This window comes from Geotrypetes seraphini, chromosome 2, assembly GCF_902459505.1.
Source record: "Geotrypetes seraphini chromosome 2, aGeoSer1.1, whole genome shotgun sequence".
Classification (NCBI taxonomy): Eukaryota; Metazoa; Chordata; class Amphibia; order Gymnophiona; family Dermophiidae; genus Geotrypetes; species Geotrypetes seraphini.
In genome coordinates this window covers 309034845-309051134 of record NC_047085.1, presented here as the reverse complement: position 1 = coordinate 309051134, position 16290 = coordinate 309034845, and the positions used below count along the sequence as shown (strand labels likewise).

The 16290-nt window shown below is 44.3% G+C and overlaps 1 protein-coding gene across 1 annotated transcript in view; it reads left to right on the top strand.

Moving 5' to 3' along the window:
• ACAD11 (acyl-CoA dehydrogenase family member 11) overlaps positions 1-11588 on the top strand; it is a 258546-nt gene extending 246958 nt beyond the window's left edge. The window contains exon 20 of the mRNA XM_033929962.1: positions 9302-11588. Within this exon, the coding sequence (XP_033785853.1) occupies positions 9302-9416 (115 nt within the window). The 3' untranslated portion in view covers positions 9417-11588. The remainder of the gene's footprint in view (positions 1-9301) is intronic.
• The last annotated feature ends 4702 nt before the right edge of the window (positions 11589-16290 follow it).

The window sequence follows — 16290 nt, the reverse complement described above, 5'->3', positions numbered from 1 at the left end:
CTCCGGACTAGTGGAATACCGGATTTTATTCACGGTACTTTCTCGTACCCAAGAAGACGGGGAATCTGCGTCCGATTTGGACCTCCGTGCCCTGAACAAGTTTCTAGTCAAGGAATGGTTCAGAATGCTCACCCTTCCTACGTTGTACCCCCTCTTGGACGAGGGAGACTGGCTGTGCTCATTGGACCTCAAAGAGGCGTACACACACATTCCTCTCGCCGGTATCTGAGATTCCGGGTGGGGGATCTCCATCTCCAGTATCGTGTTCTTCCCTTCGGCCTGGCGGCCTCTTCGAGGGTGTTCATGAAATGTCTCGTTGTGGTAGCTGCGGCCCTGCATCTCCACGGCCTGCAGGTGTTTCCTTACCTCAACGACTGGTTGATCAAAGCGTCCTCTCACCACGAAGTTCTGCGAGCAACGAATCAAACCATCTTGCTCCTTCAGAGACTAGATTTCGAGGTGAACTTCCCCAAGTCTCACCTCTATCCAAACCAGTCTCTGGAGTTTATCGAAGCGGTCCTGGACACGGTTCGTCTCGGCTCCTTCTTGCCTCGGCCTCGACTAGAGGCCCTTGTTCGTTTATGCCGGAGGGTGGCCCATCTGTCTTCGGCTCCTGATAGTCCTCCTAGGGCACATGGCCTCCACAGTTCACGTGATTCCTTTTGCCAGACTTCACCTCCGTATTCCTCAATGGACTCTAGTGTCCCAATGGAACCAGAATCGGGACCATGTCTCTCGACTCATTGTCATGACTCCTTTGTTGAAGCAGTCTCTCCATTTATGGATGCTCTCTTCCTATCTTTCCAGAGGTTTTCTGTTTCATGCTCCTCCTCCGCAGAAGATCCTGACGATGGACTCATCGGCCTATGATTGGGGGGCTCATCTGGATGGTCTTCGCACTCAGGGTCTTTGGTCCAGTGCCGACCGCCTTTGTCACATCAATCTGTTGGAGCTTCGAGCGATTTTCCTCGCCCTGAAAGCTTTTTGTCACCTGCTTCGCGACCGAGTGGTGCTGGTCCGCACGGACAACCAGATCGCCATGTATTATATCAACAAACAAGGGGGCACGGGGTCCCTGTCCCTGTGCCAAGAGGCAATGCGGCTCTGGGATTGGGCCATCCGCCGCAACATATTTCTTCGAGCGATCTACATTCAGGGCCAGCACAATTGTCTGGCGGACAAGTTGAGTCGTCTTCTGCAGCCTCATGAGTGGTCCATCCATTCCTTGATCCTGCGGCAGGTTTTTGCTCGTTGGGGGACTCCGGATGTCGATCTGTTTGTGTCCCCTCTCAATCACAAGTTGTCACGCTTCTGCTCCAGGGTTTACACCCCTCTCAGGCTCAAGGCAGATGCTTTTCTGCTGGATTGGACGAACCTGTTTCTATATGCGTTCCCTCCATTCCCTCTGATTCTGAAGACTCTCGTCAGGCTCAAGTCCACGCATGCCACCATGATTCTGATAGCTCCTCTGTGGCTCGACAGCCATGGTTCTCCCTTCTGTTGCAACTCAGTTCCAGGGAGCCTCTTCTGCCTGTTTTTCCTTCTCTGCTTATGCAGAGTCGAGGTTCTCTACTTCATCCCAACCTACAGTCTCTGCACTTGACGGCTTGGTTCCTCGAGACTTAATGCCCTTGTTCCAGTTCTCCCAGCCTGTGCTGGACATCCTGGAGGCATCTCGGAAGGAGTCCACTCGCCAATGTTACCATCAGAAATGGACCAGCTTTTCTTCCTGGTGTGCTACTCGGAAGCAGGAGCCGCTATCTGCCTCCTTATCTGCTGTCCTGGATTATCTGTTACACTTGTCTGGCGCTGGTCTCAAGTCCTCTTCGCTTCAAGTCCACCTTAGTGCCATTGCTGTTTTCATCAGCCGATTGACGTGAAGCCTATCTCTGTTCATCCTGTGGTTTCCCACTTAATGAAAGGCCTTTTCCACATTCATCCGCCCCTTAAACCTCCTCCTGTGGTTTGAGATCTTAACGTGGTCCTTGCTCGCTTGATGAAACCCCTGTTCGAGCCGCTAGCGCGGGCTCACTTGAAGTATCTTACTTGGAAGGTTGTGTTTCTGATTGCTCTCACTTCTGCCCGTCGGGTCAGTGAGCTTCAAGCCTTGGTAGCGGACCCACCTTTCACTGTCTTCCATTATGATAAGGTGGTTCTCCGTACCCATGCTAAGTTCTTGCCTAAGGTTGTTTCTGAGTTTCACATCAACCAATCCATTGTTCTTCCTGTGTTTTTTCCAAAGCCCCATTCTCACCCTGGAGAAATGGCTCCGCATTCTCTTGATTGTAAGCATGCGCTGGCCTTCTACTTGAAGCGTACTGCTCCCCATCATTCTGCTCCCCAGCTGTTCCTCTCTTTCGATCCAAATCGCTTGGGTCACTCTGTTTCTAAGTGGACCATTTCTAACTGGTTGGCCGCTTGTATCTATTTCTGTTACGCTCAGGCTGGTCTCTCCTTGCCGGGTCGAGTCACAGACCACAAGGTCAGAGCGATGGCTGCGTCTGTTGCTTTCCCCCTCTTAACTCCACTTGAGGAAATCTGTAAGGCTGCCACTTGGTCCTCGGTTCATACATTTACCTCGCACTACTGTCTGGATACTTTCTCCAGGCGTAATGGCCATTTTGGCCAGTTCATTTTGCAAAATCTGTTCTCCTAAATTGCCAACTCTCCCTCCATCCCGTTCTGGTTAGCTTGGAGGTCTCCCACATGTTGAGAATATGCTGCCTGCTTGTCCTGGGATAAAGCACAGTTACTTACCGTAACAGGTGTTATCCAGGGACAGCAGGCAGATATTCTCGCAACCCATCCACCTCCCCATGGTTGGCTTCTTTGCTAGCTATCTGAACTGAGGCCACGCTGAGGAGATGCATGCCCTAGGTCGGGCAGGAAGGGCACGTGCGCATGTGCGGGCCAATCGCAAGCTTGAAGGTCTTCAAGCAAGTCTGCTTGCGAAAACGTCCGCTAGGGGGCTCCGTCGGTGACATCACCCACATGTTAAGAATATCTGCCTGCTGTCCCTGGATAACACCTGTTACGGTAAGTAACTGTGCTTTTCTGGATGTGCAGTAAAATAGACTTATAGGACAGATATTCATGCAGAGGATGGAAGGCAATTTCTATCAGTCATTTTCAAGAGTAATTTGGCTGTCAGAAAATTGCTCACCCTTTCCCCATAAAGAATTGCGTACAAGAAACATACAGTACAATACATACAACAGAAATTTATATCTCCACATGCCTTAAAATGAATTCTAGTGAATGTATCTAGTGGTCCTGAATGCTAGGATAATGCATCTGAACACTCAAGTTGCTTGCAGAATACTATCAATCATCTTTTGAAATCTGCCTCCTTCCCGGGAAGCTGCTCCTGCCCTCTCAGTTTTTTTTCTGCGAGCAAGTTGCTCAGAAGTGTTTCTGCTCTGCTCTGTGGTTTTATTATTTGGGGGTATTCTTTCTAAGTACCGTATTTGCCAGCGTATAGGATGCACCGGCATATAAGACGCATCCCCTTTTTTAAAGCAGTTTTTAAGAAAAAAAATACTCATACCCCTGTCAGGTTCTGATTGCACCCAGCTCCCTCCCTGCCAGGCTCTGCTCAAAGCCCCCTTCCCTTCCTGGCTTTCCACCCTGTACCCCCTCCCTGCCCGCTGTCCGTCTGTCCTACCTCCTTTGCCGCTGGAATCCCTGGTGGTCTAGTGGTGCAGTAGGCAGAATCAAGCTTTCCACACTTCTACCCCGCTGATAACCCAGTCGGTGATGGCTGCTGCGAGATCAAGTTTCTTCAGCTGCTGAGCAGCACTGAGCAGGAATGCGCTGTGGAGCTCCTGCTTGGCGCTGAGCAGCTTCCTGACTGGCTCCTTCTAATTCTCGCTGCTTGCATCCCTAATTTATCAGGAGCTTGAGGCTCTTTGGCTTCATCCCAGCTTGGCCAGGCTTAATAGTGGGCCAGCTGCATGGTCCTCTCCCCCTCCGCAGCGCAAGGTTTTCCGGGGGTTGAGACTCAGTCTGACCTCGATCCAAATGAAACCTGAAGACCAAGTTCATCTGGTGAACTTGTGAGGCAGAGTCCTTCTCCATTTATCCCAGCTGCATTCCTAAGCTGAAGCAGGCAGGCACATGGCATAGTAAGGCCTATGGGGAAAATTGGGTGGAGGGGTGTCTCTAATAGTGAACTTTAAAGGTTCTATAGCCAGAGCCAGGGTTCCCATACCTCTTTACCTGGAATTTTTATACTTCACGATTTATACTGGCACGATTTTACTGGCAGCAGCCATCTTGGATTTTAAACTCTTAATCACTAGGCCCACTCTAATATTATCAAACCATTTAATTTATTCTGCGTTTCCTCAGAAATAAGATATCTTGGAATTGATATATATCAAATCCTTGAGAATACAGTATCTAAAAACTGTGAACATGTTAAACTTGTTGGGTTTGGATTTTTTCAAGATGGTGCCGGATTACATCATAGGTGGTGGTGCCTCCCTTCCTTATTTCTTTATTTTGGATTTATTTTCATTTTTCTTCAATATCTTTCACTTATTTTTATTCCTTTAATTTTTTCACTTATACCTAACTCGATTCGAATTTTTTGTCCGTAACAGTAACTTCAATTTTTATTTTTTCCACCTTGTCTGTCCATTGGTTCTACGGCCTAACAGTTTTTAACAGCACTGGGCTATGTACCTACCTTTGCCTGGTCAATTTTCTCATTTGTCCGCTGGCGTTGGTGGTGTGCTGTGGCGATGGAGGGCGATGGCAGGGGGGTCGATGTTCCCTCTGTGTGTCTTGCCAAGGCAGGAGTAGTGCACTGTGGAGGATGCGAGGGACACACTTTGACGAAGAGGATGGCCCATGGTGCTGTCCAGCACGCCAAGGAGGGCACGGCCATTCTGCATCTTTTCTTCCATCGGCCGCGTTGGGGCTCCGACATTGCCATGACTCCACTGCTGTGCCTTCAGGTGAAGGTTGTGCACCATTCTTTTGTGGTCCAGGATTTCAAGGAATCTCCTGCAGCCTTCTTTCTTTCCTCGGCCTGTGGTTTTTGACCATTGGACTCTTCCCGCCTAGGTGGACTCGGAGCTGGCTTCTGCTTCGGCAGGCCAGCCTTGCTCAGAGTGGATGGTGTGCTGTCTCCCTGGTGGGCTGATAGGATCATCTTCATGGACTTCATTTTGTTTTCTTCCACATTTCCTCTCTGTTTTGTTTGATTTGAATTTGACCTGTATTTGTTTTGTGATCGCATGGTGCTAAGCACTGCTTTCTGACTTTCTGACTTTGATTTGTTTTGATGTTTGTACCTCCCTCCCAGATGCTTTGTTCTTCTGCCTTTTGATGCAGGCTGTGTTTACAGATGTTTTGTTTTTTTTTCTATCCATCACTTCCTTGGCACTTTAGCTTATATTGTGATCCCTATCTGGGACAGACAGGGAATTTCCTTGTGCTTCAGTATTGCATCCAAATGGTTCTATTAACTTCTAATGTTAAAAATGTTTTTCTTCTTTGTTATATTCACTTTCTGCAACCGCATCAAACCGAAAGGCATTTTGCGGTATATAAATAAAGTCTTAAAGTTTTCAGCCCACATATCATGTGGACAGTTTCTCAATTCTTGTACACAAGTACAGTCAAACCTCGGTTTGCAAGTAACGCGGTTTGAGAGTGTTTTGCAAGATGAGCAAAACACTCTCGTAAATCTTGCCTCGCAAACTGAGCGTTGACTCGATATACGGAGCCCCCACCCCTGAGAACCGGCATCGCCTGTCCACCCGCCCATCCAAACTGTTACCGCAATCAAGCACCGGCACGCAGCATCTGCATATGCTCAAGGCCTGGCTCCCACTCTCTCCAAGATTCTAATGAGCTTCTTGGTTTTGAATCTCATTAGAATCTCGGAGAGAGCGACAAGAGGCAGGATCTTCGTTCACCGGCACGTCCTGTGGGCTACGTGCCGGTGCCAGATGGGGTAAGGCTTCTGTTTGTGCGGGTGGGCGGGGGATGCTGATTCATGTGGGCAGGGGGGAAGCGATGCTCGCAAATCGAGTCAACGCTTGGTTTGCGAGTCACGATTTGCGAGAATGTTTTGCTCGTCTTGCAAAACACTCGCAAACCATGTTACTCGCAAACCGAGGTTTGACTGTATATAGATTGTTAGTCTAAGATGTGTATACAGTGGACTCAAATCCCCAGAGTGCTTATCAGCTCCTAGAGGTATTGACTGCAGCTTACTGTAGCCTGTCTTCTTCTTCAGCTCTGGAAGAAAACTGACTCCATCTTAACTACACCACATGCTGTAGAGAGAGTTTGTCTCCCCAATCTGTTTTTACACTTTGAGTTTGCTGGCCTTCTAATGAGTTGTTAGCAGGGCAGGATTAATTCGCCGAGGGCTCCTAGGCACACAAGTACACTGGGCCTCCCTGCCCCGCCCCGCCCCACCATGCGCCCAGGCAGAAACAGGAAGCTGCGTCAGAGGGAAGCTTTGGGCAAGCAGCACCGCTTGCAAAATTACAGTTCCCGTTGCCTTTCTTACCCATGTTGCTTGCTTGTCTTACTTTCCGTCAATGGCAGGGGCTAGTTGCTGATCGGGGAGCCACTTGAGAGAGAGCTAGACTGCTTGTTCCTTCAAGCCTGGTCTCACAAGCACCATGGAGAGAGGAAGTCTCAGAAATGCATAAAAACAGCACAGTACAGCCTTAAACCCACACTGCCAGATCAATTTTTCTGAAAAGTGCCACTGTGCTCTTGCTGAGAATACTTTTGTGTAGTAAGTAACTTTTCTTTCTTTTCAAGAGTTTATAAATTTGTATTTGACAACTACACCCAATTGTGTCATCAAATCGATATTCATCACCATTCTGTTATATGCATTCAGCAAAAGTTCAGATGCCCAATACAGTGAATGAACCTTTCCAGCTTTTGGCCAACAGCTTCAAGAGTCCTGTGTACCAATTAAATTGAACAGCTATTCCCGTCATAATCAGGAAAAGGCGACTTTTATAAATCATGATAGGATCAATTTCACTTTTTGGTGGGTAAATGTGTGTACCACATATAAGTATGAAAGAATAATGGTGGAACGTTTGGGGAATACTAAGTCCTTTAATGATGTATGGAGTCCATTGACTACTTTTGTTGCATTATAGTAAGGATCATGTTTCTTCCCTTTTCATTAGATTTCTTTACACATCCAGGGAGGAGGGGAGGGAAATGTATTTTGAATAGTTAAATTATTTATTTATAATTTGTAATCACTTCATATGTATTATCATATTAAGAATGAAGATGAGGATGGGAGAAAATGATTGTTTAATGTAATAATTGTAGAGTGAATAGTGTGTTTGGTGCAGTTTTTCTGATTTGCCATTTGTATTGCACTATCGAAATTTGAAAATCAATAAACCACCATTGCAAGACAGGTGGTTGGGTCCGGAATAGCTAAATGACGACTAGATTATTTGTGCTAGTGTGGTTCTCAGTTTCAGCTATTCCTTCCAGAATATTTGTACTATATTTTCAAATGTAAAGGGCATCACAGTAAGGAGGTGATTTGAGAAGAGGTTAGGTGGGGTATTTACCTAAGTAAAAAGCAATTTAACACTTGTAAATGGGCATAGAGGTGCAAGTAACAATTTTAGAAATGCATAGGTCTATGGTATTCAAATATTAGTGTGGGTTGAGGTTTTAAATATGTAGATACTTCCCACTTAGAAGTGGAATACACAGGTATTTCAAAATTGTGCTCCTCTGAATCATACATAACTCCAGTATGTATAAACTGCTCCTGGAGCTGGGATTTTGAGGAGCAAATGAGGAAGCAATTGGTGGAGCTGGCCCACTAGATTAGGCTGCCTGGGTGGCACCAGCACTTGGTCTCCAGCATCTTCCCTACCACCTCCCCCTCACCCCAGGTCTGCAGCATCCCTGACCTTCATTCTGTCCCTCCACCTGAGGTATATAGGGCTAGATTCACTAAAGCTCACCTTGTTGGGCGATCCATGGCCGAGTCTTGCTGAACAACCGATTCACTACACGTCCTCATGCAAATTAATTCGCCCCACAGCGACTCCACGGATCGCATGTGCAGACCTCACAAGCAAGGTCAAAACAAAGGGGAGGGGGGGGTGGCTGCAGTTTTGAGTGGACAGAACACGCTGCAGCCAGATGGAATAGAACACGCTTTAGCCAGGACAGAACACGCTGCAGATGGAACAGAACATGCTTTTAACCCGTGGGTTAAAACCACGGGCTCGCACTGCAGGGACAGGACGGCAGAGAGCAGGAGAGTCAGGGCAGCAGAGAGCAGGAGAGTCGGGAGTGACTGTTCCTCACCAGTCGCTTCTTTTTGGATCGGCCAGCCCAATCGGTGTTCCTTCTTCTGTTTAGTGAATCACTGCCTTCCTACTTTGCATGCCATTTCCCCTTATTTGCATGGGTGGATCGGATCGAGTGGGAGGTTAATCGGCCAGGAGGTTAGTGAATCGGGTTACGAAATACTTGCAAACTGGTCGGGACACGATTGGTGAACTTAGTGAATCTAGCCCTTAGTGTCTTACTTCTCTTCTGCTGGGAAAGTGGCTCAGTAGTCAGCATCTATAGAAGATGCACCGCAACCAACATAGGGCCTTGAGCATATGCAAATGCTCAGGGCCTCCTCCTCTAAAATAAGGATGTATCTTCTATAGATATTGACTACTGTGTTGATGCCTAGGAGGAAGGGAGTTAAGATGCTGAATACCTCACAGGGCAAAGGGGTGGTGGAGGAAAGGAAGGAAGGAAAGAAAGAGATGCTGAACATTGAGGTGAGGGGGGTGGAAAGAGAGATGCTGGAGACCAAAGGGTGGAAGGAAATAGGGAAAGAGAGAGATTTGGATACAGGGGAGGGGAGATAGAGAAGGGAAAAGATGCTGGACACTGGGGGGAGGGGCCGTGAGCTATTGAGCTTATAAATCCACCAAAGCAAAAAAATGGCTCCTCTCATACATGAAATATTACAAAATCCAGAATCCACATGTTTATTTGACAGAATTTATGTGTATGTTGCAAAAACCAGTACTTATACACACAAGTATCAGCAAATACATGTGTGACATCCTATGTAAAGCTTCTCTTTTGTTTGTAAAATGGTCGTTGAAAATCTATCCATGCCAGGCAAAGAATGCATACATTGCACTATATGGTGTGTTCTCTTTCCACTTACCCACACAGTTAAGAGCTGACCTACTGTACCTGAATGTAACTCACCTTGAGCTATTTACTGATAAGGTGTGAGCAAAATCCAAATAAACACGTTATTTTCCTGCAGGTATAGCTATGTACGGAGCCTACGCGTAGCAGATGGCCCCGATGAAGTTCACCTGTCAGCCATTGCAAAAATGGAGCTGATGGACCAAATTAAGCAACTAGCTGCAAAAATGTAAATATCATCACTGTCACAGGAGAACTGCCTACAAGGGGAACTGTATCAGCATTCTAGTCTTGATTGCAACTTGAATATGTAATAGCTAGTCTACAGTGATAACCACAAGCAGATTTTAGAAGTTTAAAAGCCCTAAACACTTAAAATGAAGATAGCATATTTTATATAATTGGATGCTATTTTGTGATGGTAACTGCATATTATTCCTGGAATAAATATTTTCATTCCCTTGTTTAAAATGAAAGAGTAAACATTTTGGATAATGTTCATAGTTATTTCCATAGGTAAAGCAGTGTTTTTCTGGCGAAATGGGCTTTGATGACATTCACAGTCATATGTGAATGAAAATACTTTGCTGTCCCAGGCAGAGGAATTCTGGGGGATGAGATAAGGGTACATATATCATAAACTATATGCGTACGCTGTACCTCCACCCTAACACTAGCTCTGTGATCACCTATAGTCATCATGTGATTTTATAAGAACTCTCCACTTGGAAAATACATTATAAAATTACGCTCTAATGATTAATGTATAAATATCAATAAATCCAATGTACTGCTCTTTCCTTGGAAAGACAACCCTAAACTTATCTTACCAATCTCTATTAATGGACTCCCTTTGCAAGTTGTACAAAAAACCAAAATACTCGGTGTAATTTTGGACCATAAACTCTCCTTTCATGATCACATTAGCAGTGTTATTAAGTCTTCTTTTTTTTGACTGAGACAGATACGCTCTATTTCTCAGCTATTTAGCAATGACTCATTGAAAATTCTCATCCATTCTCTTGTTATTTCAAAATTAGATTATTGCAATGCTTTGTTTAATGGTATAGCACAAAAAGAAATCAAACGCCTTCAGATTATTCAGAATACAGCTATCAGACTTATTTCAAAAGCTAAAAAATTCGACCATATAACTCCTCTTCTTAAGGAAGCCCACTGGCTTCCAGTAGCCCACAGAATAACGTACAAACTTTGTTTGCTCACATTTAAATCTCTTCTGTTTAAAACTCTGGCCTTTATTCATAAATTATTAATCCCTTATTCCTCCAATAGAACCCTAAGATCAGACCAACAGCATTTACTAATGATTCCCTCGTTAAAAATAATAAATACGCGCCGTCAGTATATTTTCTCAGTGACAGCTCCCCAAACTTGGAATTCTCTCCCCATCTATTTACGTGAAGAAATCAATCTAGACAAATTTAAAAATAAACTGAAAACTTTCTTATTTAACAATGCTTTTGTAATCTAATATCATTGGTTCCTTTTAATCAATATTCAACAAAATTTTGGACCTAACTGTCTTTTCTCCTCACATTCAACTATTTTTCATCCCATCCTTTTGTGTTTTCCATTTTTGGCTTCCCACTCTGCTCAATTACATTGTAACTTCTTCCCCTACCTTCCTTTTGTTTCCAGTTTGTCTAGTTATCGTCTGTGTCTAGTCAGTTTTTAATTGTTTTAAAATTTCTTTTATTCTGTAACTTTTATCCATGTGTAAATCGCCTTGAATATTGACAAGGCGATTAATCAAATAAATATTAAACTTGAAACTTGAAACTTGAAACATGTAGCTAATATACTATTGTTAGGCAGAGTTGCCATCAGCTATATTTCTTTTTTTACTTACCTGTCATTGTTTTCTTTTTGAAACATTAGCCTCAGCTCTTCCTGATAAGCTAGAGGAGGTCTGATACAGATACTCAAGTGATTTGACCTTTTCTAAAGGGATGTAAGAGAAAAGCTCTAAAAAGGTTGTTAACTGTACTTTTAAAATGTTAGTGCATCCTTTTTATGATTAATTCAATTAAACAATCACCTGGCTAAGAAACTAAAGATAAATATAATGTCATTTTAATCACTGCTAAATTGTGAATAAAGATTTTTACTGAGTTTTTTTTACTTCCTTTTTATTACATTTTCAAACCAGAACATACCGATTTAGGCCGTTTTTTGGACGTCTTTAACTTTCGATTATGAGCCCCTTAGAGTACCTTAATCAATCGAGACGATTTAATTTACGATTTCTGAATTTTCCTAAGTCTCCATTGGTGCCAGCTGTGAATATGTTTAAGAAATTTCTGATGGAAGTTTTGAAGATGCCGTCAGAGGCACTTCCTTCTATTACACGTGCTCAATACCTCCAGGGTTGGAGGAGTCCTACTAACCTGGAGTCAACAGCTAAGAAGGAAGAACCCCTGCTTTTTTGGAATCCTCTCTTGAAGTAGTTACCCTTAGGACTACATTGCTGGTTACTTTTGCTTTTGAATTTGACCATAATAATTTTTTGAAGCTTTCCTTTAGACATTTGGATTCTCAGTTTCTAGAGTCTAAAATAAGAGTATTCCCTGACTTGGCACGAGACACACAGATAAGGCGAAAAGCCTTCTTGGCCCTTCAGACTAGGGTTCAGGCTTTATCTGCTGACTTTGTGTTAAGATTTCCTTGTAATTGTTATATTGTTCATGAAGGCAAACAATTTCAATTCTTTGACCCTAAACAGCTTGAGGAATTCTTAAGTACTAGAGAAGAAATGAATGTTATAGTGTAAATTCCATATGTTCGCTGTACACTGGCTAGGGGCAGGGTCTCAGAGTGGCTTTTCAATGCATTTGTGTTCCTTTATTATTTATAGATATTTACTTTTTCCTAATTTTGGATCACAGTTACCTACATGTTGTGGACAAAAGGCGTTAATTATTTCCTTTTGTATTTTTAGTTTTATTCTGTTTCATTAATTTTTTTTATTATTATTATTTATTTATAAATTTTTCAAATTATTTAACAAGCATATAAGCTTGTACAGAAAAGTGCGATCAAGAAAACATATCATTAATTATTTCCAAACTTGAAAATAAACCAGAACTACATAAGATCTTCAACTTAATCCCACACTAGTCCTCAAAATTAGATCCAAGAATAAAGAATTAGGAGTGCAATAACAATTAAACCAAATCACATTATCTGTTTCTGAAAGAGAGCTTAAATTAATTATTGAGACACAGATGTTTCTCCTTTTTCAAGGCGCTTCATAGAGAGGAAAGCCATCAAATGAGCCAGTTCAAAGAAAATATATTTAAAGGTACTATATCTGATTACACACTCTGTTTCATTAATTTAAAGTATCGGTGATGTAAAAGTGAAAATTAATAAAGAAAAAAAAGAAGTTGGGTTCAAGTTTATTAGGTTTTTATACACCACTTATCTAAGTGGTTTTACAATCAGGTGCTCAAGTATTTTCCCTATCTGTTCCGGTGGGCTCACAATCTATCTAACATACCTGGGGCTATGGAGGACTGAATGACGTGCCCAGGGTCACAAGGAGCAGCATGGGGTTTGAACCCACAACCCCAGGGTGCTGAAGCTGTAGCTCCAACCACTGCACTGCACCACACACTCCTCCAAGGCGTTACCATTTGGCTCCAGAAAATGGGGACAGATTGCGACATCCAGGATTGTGATTTCCATTACTTTAAATGGATACAAAACTTGGATGTCTCAATCCATCCTCTTTTTTCTGGAGACATATGGTAACCCTAGACAGAAGGGACACGAGCTGGTCAATGTTGTGAAAACCAGGTTGTCAAACAGACATGAGATGACGATTGTCCAGAGATAAACAACTCTTTCCAAGATTACAGACAGCTGTGACTATCGTGACATCACATCATATGTGAAAGGTAATGTGAGCAGATACCACTTGCTTTGTCATAATACACACATGACATGAAGAATACCAGATCATGGTTTACGGGGTATTTAAGCAGATAGATCCCATAATGGTTACACATGTGCAGCTGAACGGGGAAAGGGAGGGGGAGGTGTAGAGACATATGCAGGAGAGAACATAAGGGAGAGGGCAGGGAACACTATGGATATGTGTTTGCCAACCACAGCAACCTGTCAGGCACAGATCAGGAGGCAGGCCAGTGTCAGCTGGGACTGTAGCAGCCTCCTTCCAATTTGGTGTTGACAATCCCAGGGTCTGGGGAGGGGAATCCTGCAGTGGCAATGGAGAGGCAAAGACAACCCAACAGAGACAGAACATACCCAGGACCAAGGAAGGGTAAGGAAAGGAGTGCTGAAGGGTTCCATAACCTAGAAATGGGGAGATTGTTTGTCAGCACAGGACAAGCCAGAATGGAGAGAGTAGGCCCTGGAGAGCAGCAGGGGGGAGTGTTGCTAGAAGGGAGTGGGAGACTCGTGGGGAAGGATGTGCTGGTGTATGGGCCCAGGACAGAAAAAAAGTTTAGAAAAGAGTGCAGGAGGGGCCCAGGAGAAAGAGGAGGGGAAAGTGAGGCAAGCATGGAGTGACAAGGACATATCAAAGTGATGGAGGTAGGGCCTGGGATACACAAATAGGTAGGACCCGCAAAACAGACTAGGATGGAGGAAGGGGAGAGGCAAAATGTGTGTTTCATAGGAATTAGGTCCACCCCTTTCTCTGTAGGCAGTGGCTGTAGCATCTGCCATCCATTACCCAGGTCCTGAAATGGAGGAAGGAGGTTCTTAGTAGGAGGAACATGGAGTAGCTGCATGTGCAAGGTTACAGGGGGATTCTAGATAGCAAAAGAGGCAAGTGAGATGTCTATACAACCAGAACTGTTACATTTATTAAATTAAAATCCATTAGGGGGACTAGTCTGAGCAGGAATAGTAGCTTACCTGAACACAGCAGCAGTAGGCTCAAAGTCCCTTTAGCATCAGGTGGCTACCAGGGCCAGATTAAAGGATAGGCCCAGTAGGCACGTGCCTAGGGCCCAAAATTGTTAGGGGGCCCGCTGAAGAAGCATCAGCCCTCCCCCCCCCCCCCCCCCCCCGCGACGCAACTGAAGATCGGCAACGCCTCCCGGCACTCAAAATCAGCAACGAGCCTCACCCCCCCCTCCCGCCACAGCACTCAAGATCGGCAACGGGCCTCCTTCTTCCCCCAGCATCAACAGGACTTCAGATTGGCAACACGGTGCTCAGCCCAAAGCTTCCCCTCTGACGCAGCTTCCTGTTTCTGCCCAGGCAGTTAGAGTCAGAGGGAAGCTTTGGACTGAGCATCGCGTTGCTGATCTGAAGTGCTGTTGATGCCGGGGGGAGAAGGAGGCTCGTTGCCAATCTTGAGTCTCATCGCGGGGGGGGGGGGGCCCATTGCAGATCTTGTTGCCAAAATTGGAAAAAAAGGTGAGAGGAAGGGAGAGAGATGGGCCTGTGGTGGCTGGAGAGATTGAGAGAAGGGGGCAGATGATGGAAGTTTCAAGTTTTCAAGTTTATTAGATTTTTATATACTGCCTATCAAGATTATCTAAACGGTTTTTACAATCAGGTACTCAAGCATTTGCCCTATCTGTCCCGGTGGGCTCACAATCTATCTAACGTACCTGGGGCTACGGAGGACTAAGTGACTTGCCCAGGGTCACAAGGAGCAGCGCGGGGTTTGAACCCACAACCCCAGGGTGCTGAGGCTGTAGCTCCAACCACTGCGCCACACGCAGAGAGAAGGGGCAGATGATGGAAGTGGGGAGAAGGGGGAGAGAGAAGAGGGAAAACTGATTGAGTACCTGAATAAATGCATGTAGACCGTTCTGAGCTCCCCTGGGAGAACGGTATAGAAAATTGAATAAATAAATAAAGAGGGCAGATGATGGAAGTGGGGAGAAGGGAGAGCAAATGTTGAATGGAAGTGGAGAAAGAGAACACATACTGGATAGAAGGAGGGATAAAGAAAAAGGACATATGCTGGGTGGGGGAAGAAGATAGAGTTAGTGAGATAGTGGAGGGGTGAAGGAAAGGGGTGGCATGCTGTGGGTAGACACAGTGAAAAGAGGGAAACTGAGGACTACAAAGTAAGAAATAATTTAATTTAGACAGAGGCAGAAAATAAAGAAGGAAGACCAGAGAAGGAAAGGGAAGAGAGAGGAGAGAGAGATGCCAGAGAACAGGGAAGGAGACAGATATCAGATCTGAGTGGAGGAAATGAGAAGAGAGAGATGCTAAAAACCACAGGAGGGAGGGAAAGAGAGATGAAAGGAGAAAAATGCCAGACCATGAGGGAAGATGATGGATGCCAGCCCAAAGTGTGTGTGTGTGAGGGGGGGTGGGTCTAGAGAAGAGATAGCAAGGGGAGACAGTTTCTGGAAGGGGCAGACAGTGGATGGAAGAAAGAGAATGACAAGAAGATGAGGAAAGCAGAAACCACATGACAAAGGTAGAAAAAAATTCGATTTTTTTGCTTTAGGATAAAATAGTATTATAGCTATGTTGATAAATGTTTAGAAACAGAAAATGGAAATACGGTGATCATTTTATTGGACTAATTTTAATACATTTTTGACTAACTCTCAGAGACCAAATTCTCCTTCCTCAGGTCAGGACAGGATACTGTAACAGTAGTATACTTTACTGACCTAAGGAAAGCGAGTTTGACCTCTGAAAGCTAATTAAAAAATGTATTAGTCCAATAAAATGGAATTATCTAATTTTCCATTTTTTGTTTCATTTTTAGTTGTTAATTTGTAAAGTGATTTGTTATTTCTCTTTTTTTCAAATTTACATCTGCCATCTTTATATTTTGTTCAGTATTGGGGGATATGCACCACTGTTTCTTTCTTCCCTAAACTGTACCGTTCCTTCAGTTTATAACACATGCCAGCATGCTGAATGCTCTGCACTGCTCCGATAGTCACAGAATTCCTATGATCATCAGAACAGCGCAGAACATTCAGCCCGCCAACCAGTGCTAAAAACCTCTTCTGTGCTTTTGTAAAAAAAAAAAAAGGGGGGGGGAGTAGTTTGTGATTACTTATTCCATACTGGGTGAGGGTGGTTCTGTGTATATGAAAGACATGGTTTTCTGTTAGCATTGACCAGCCTTGTTTG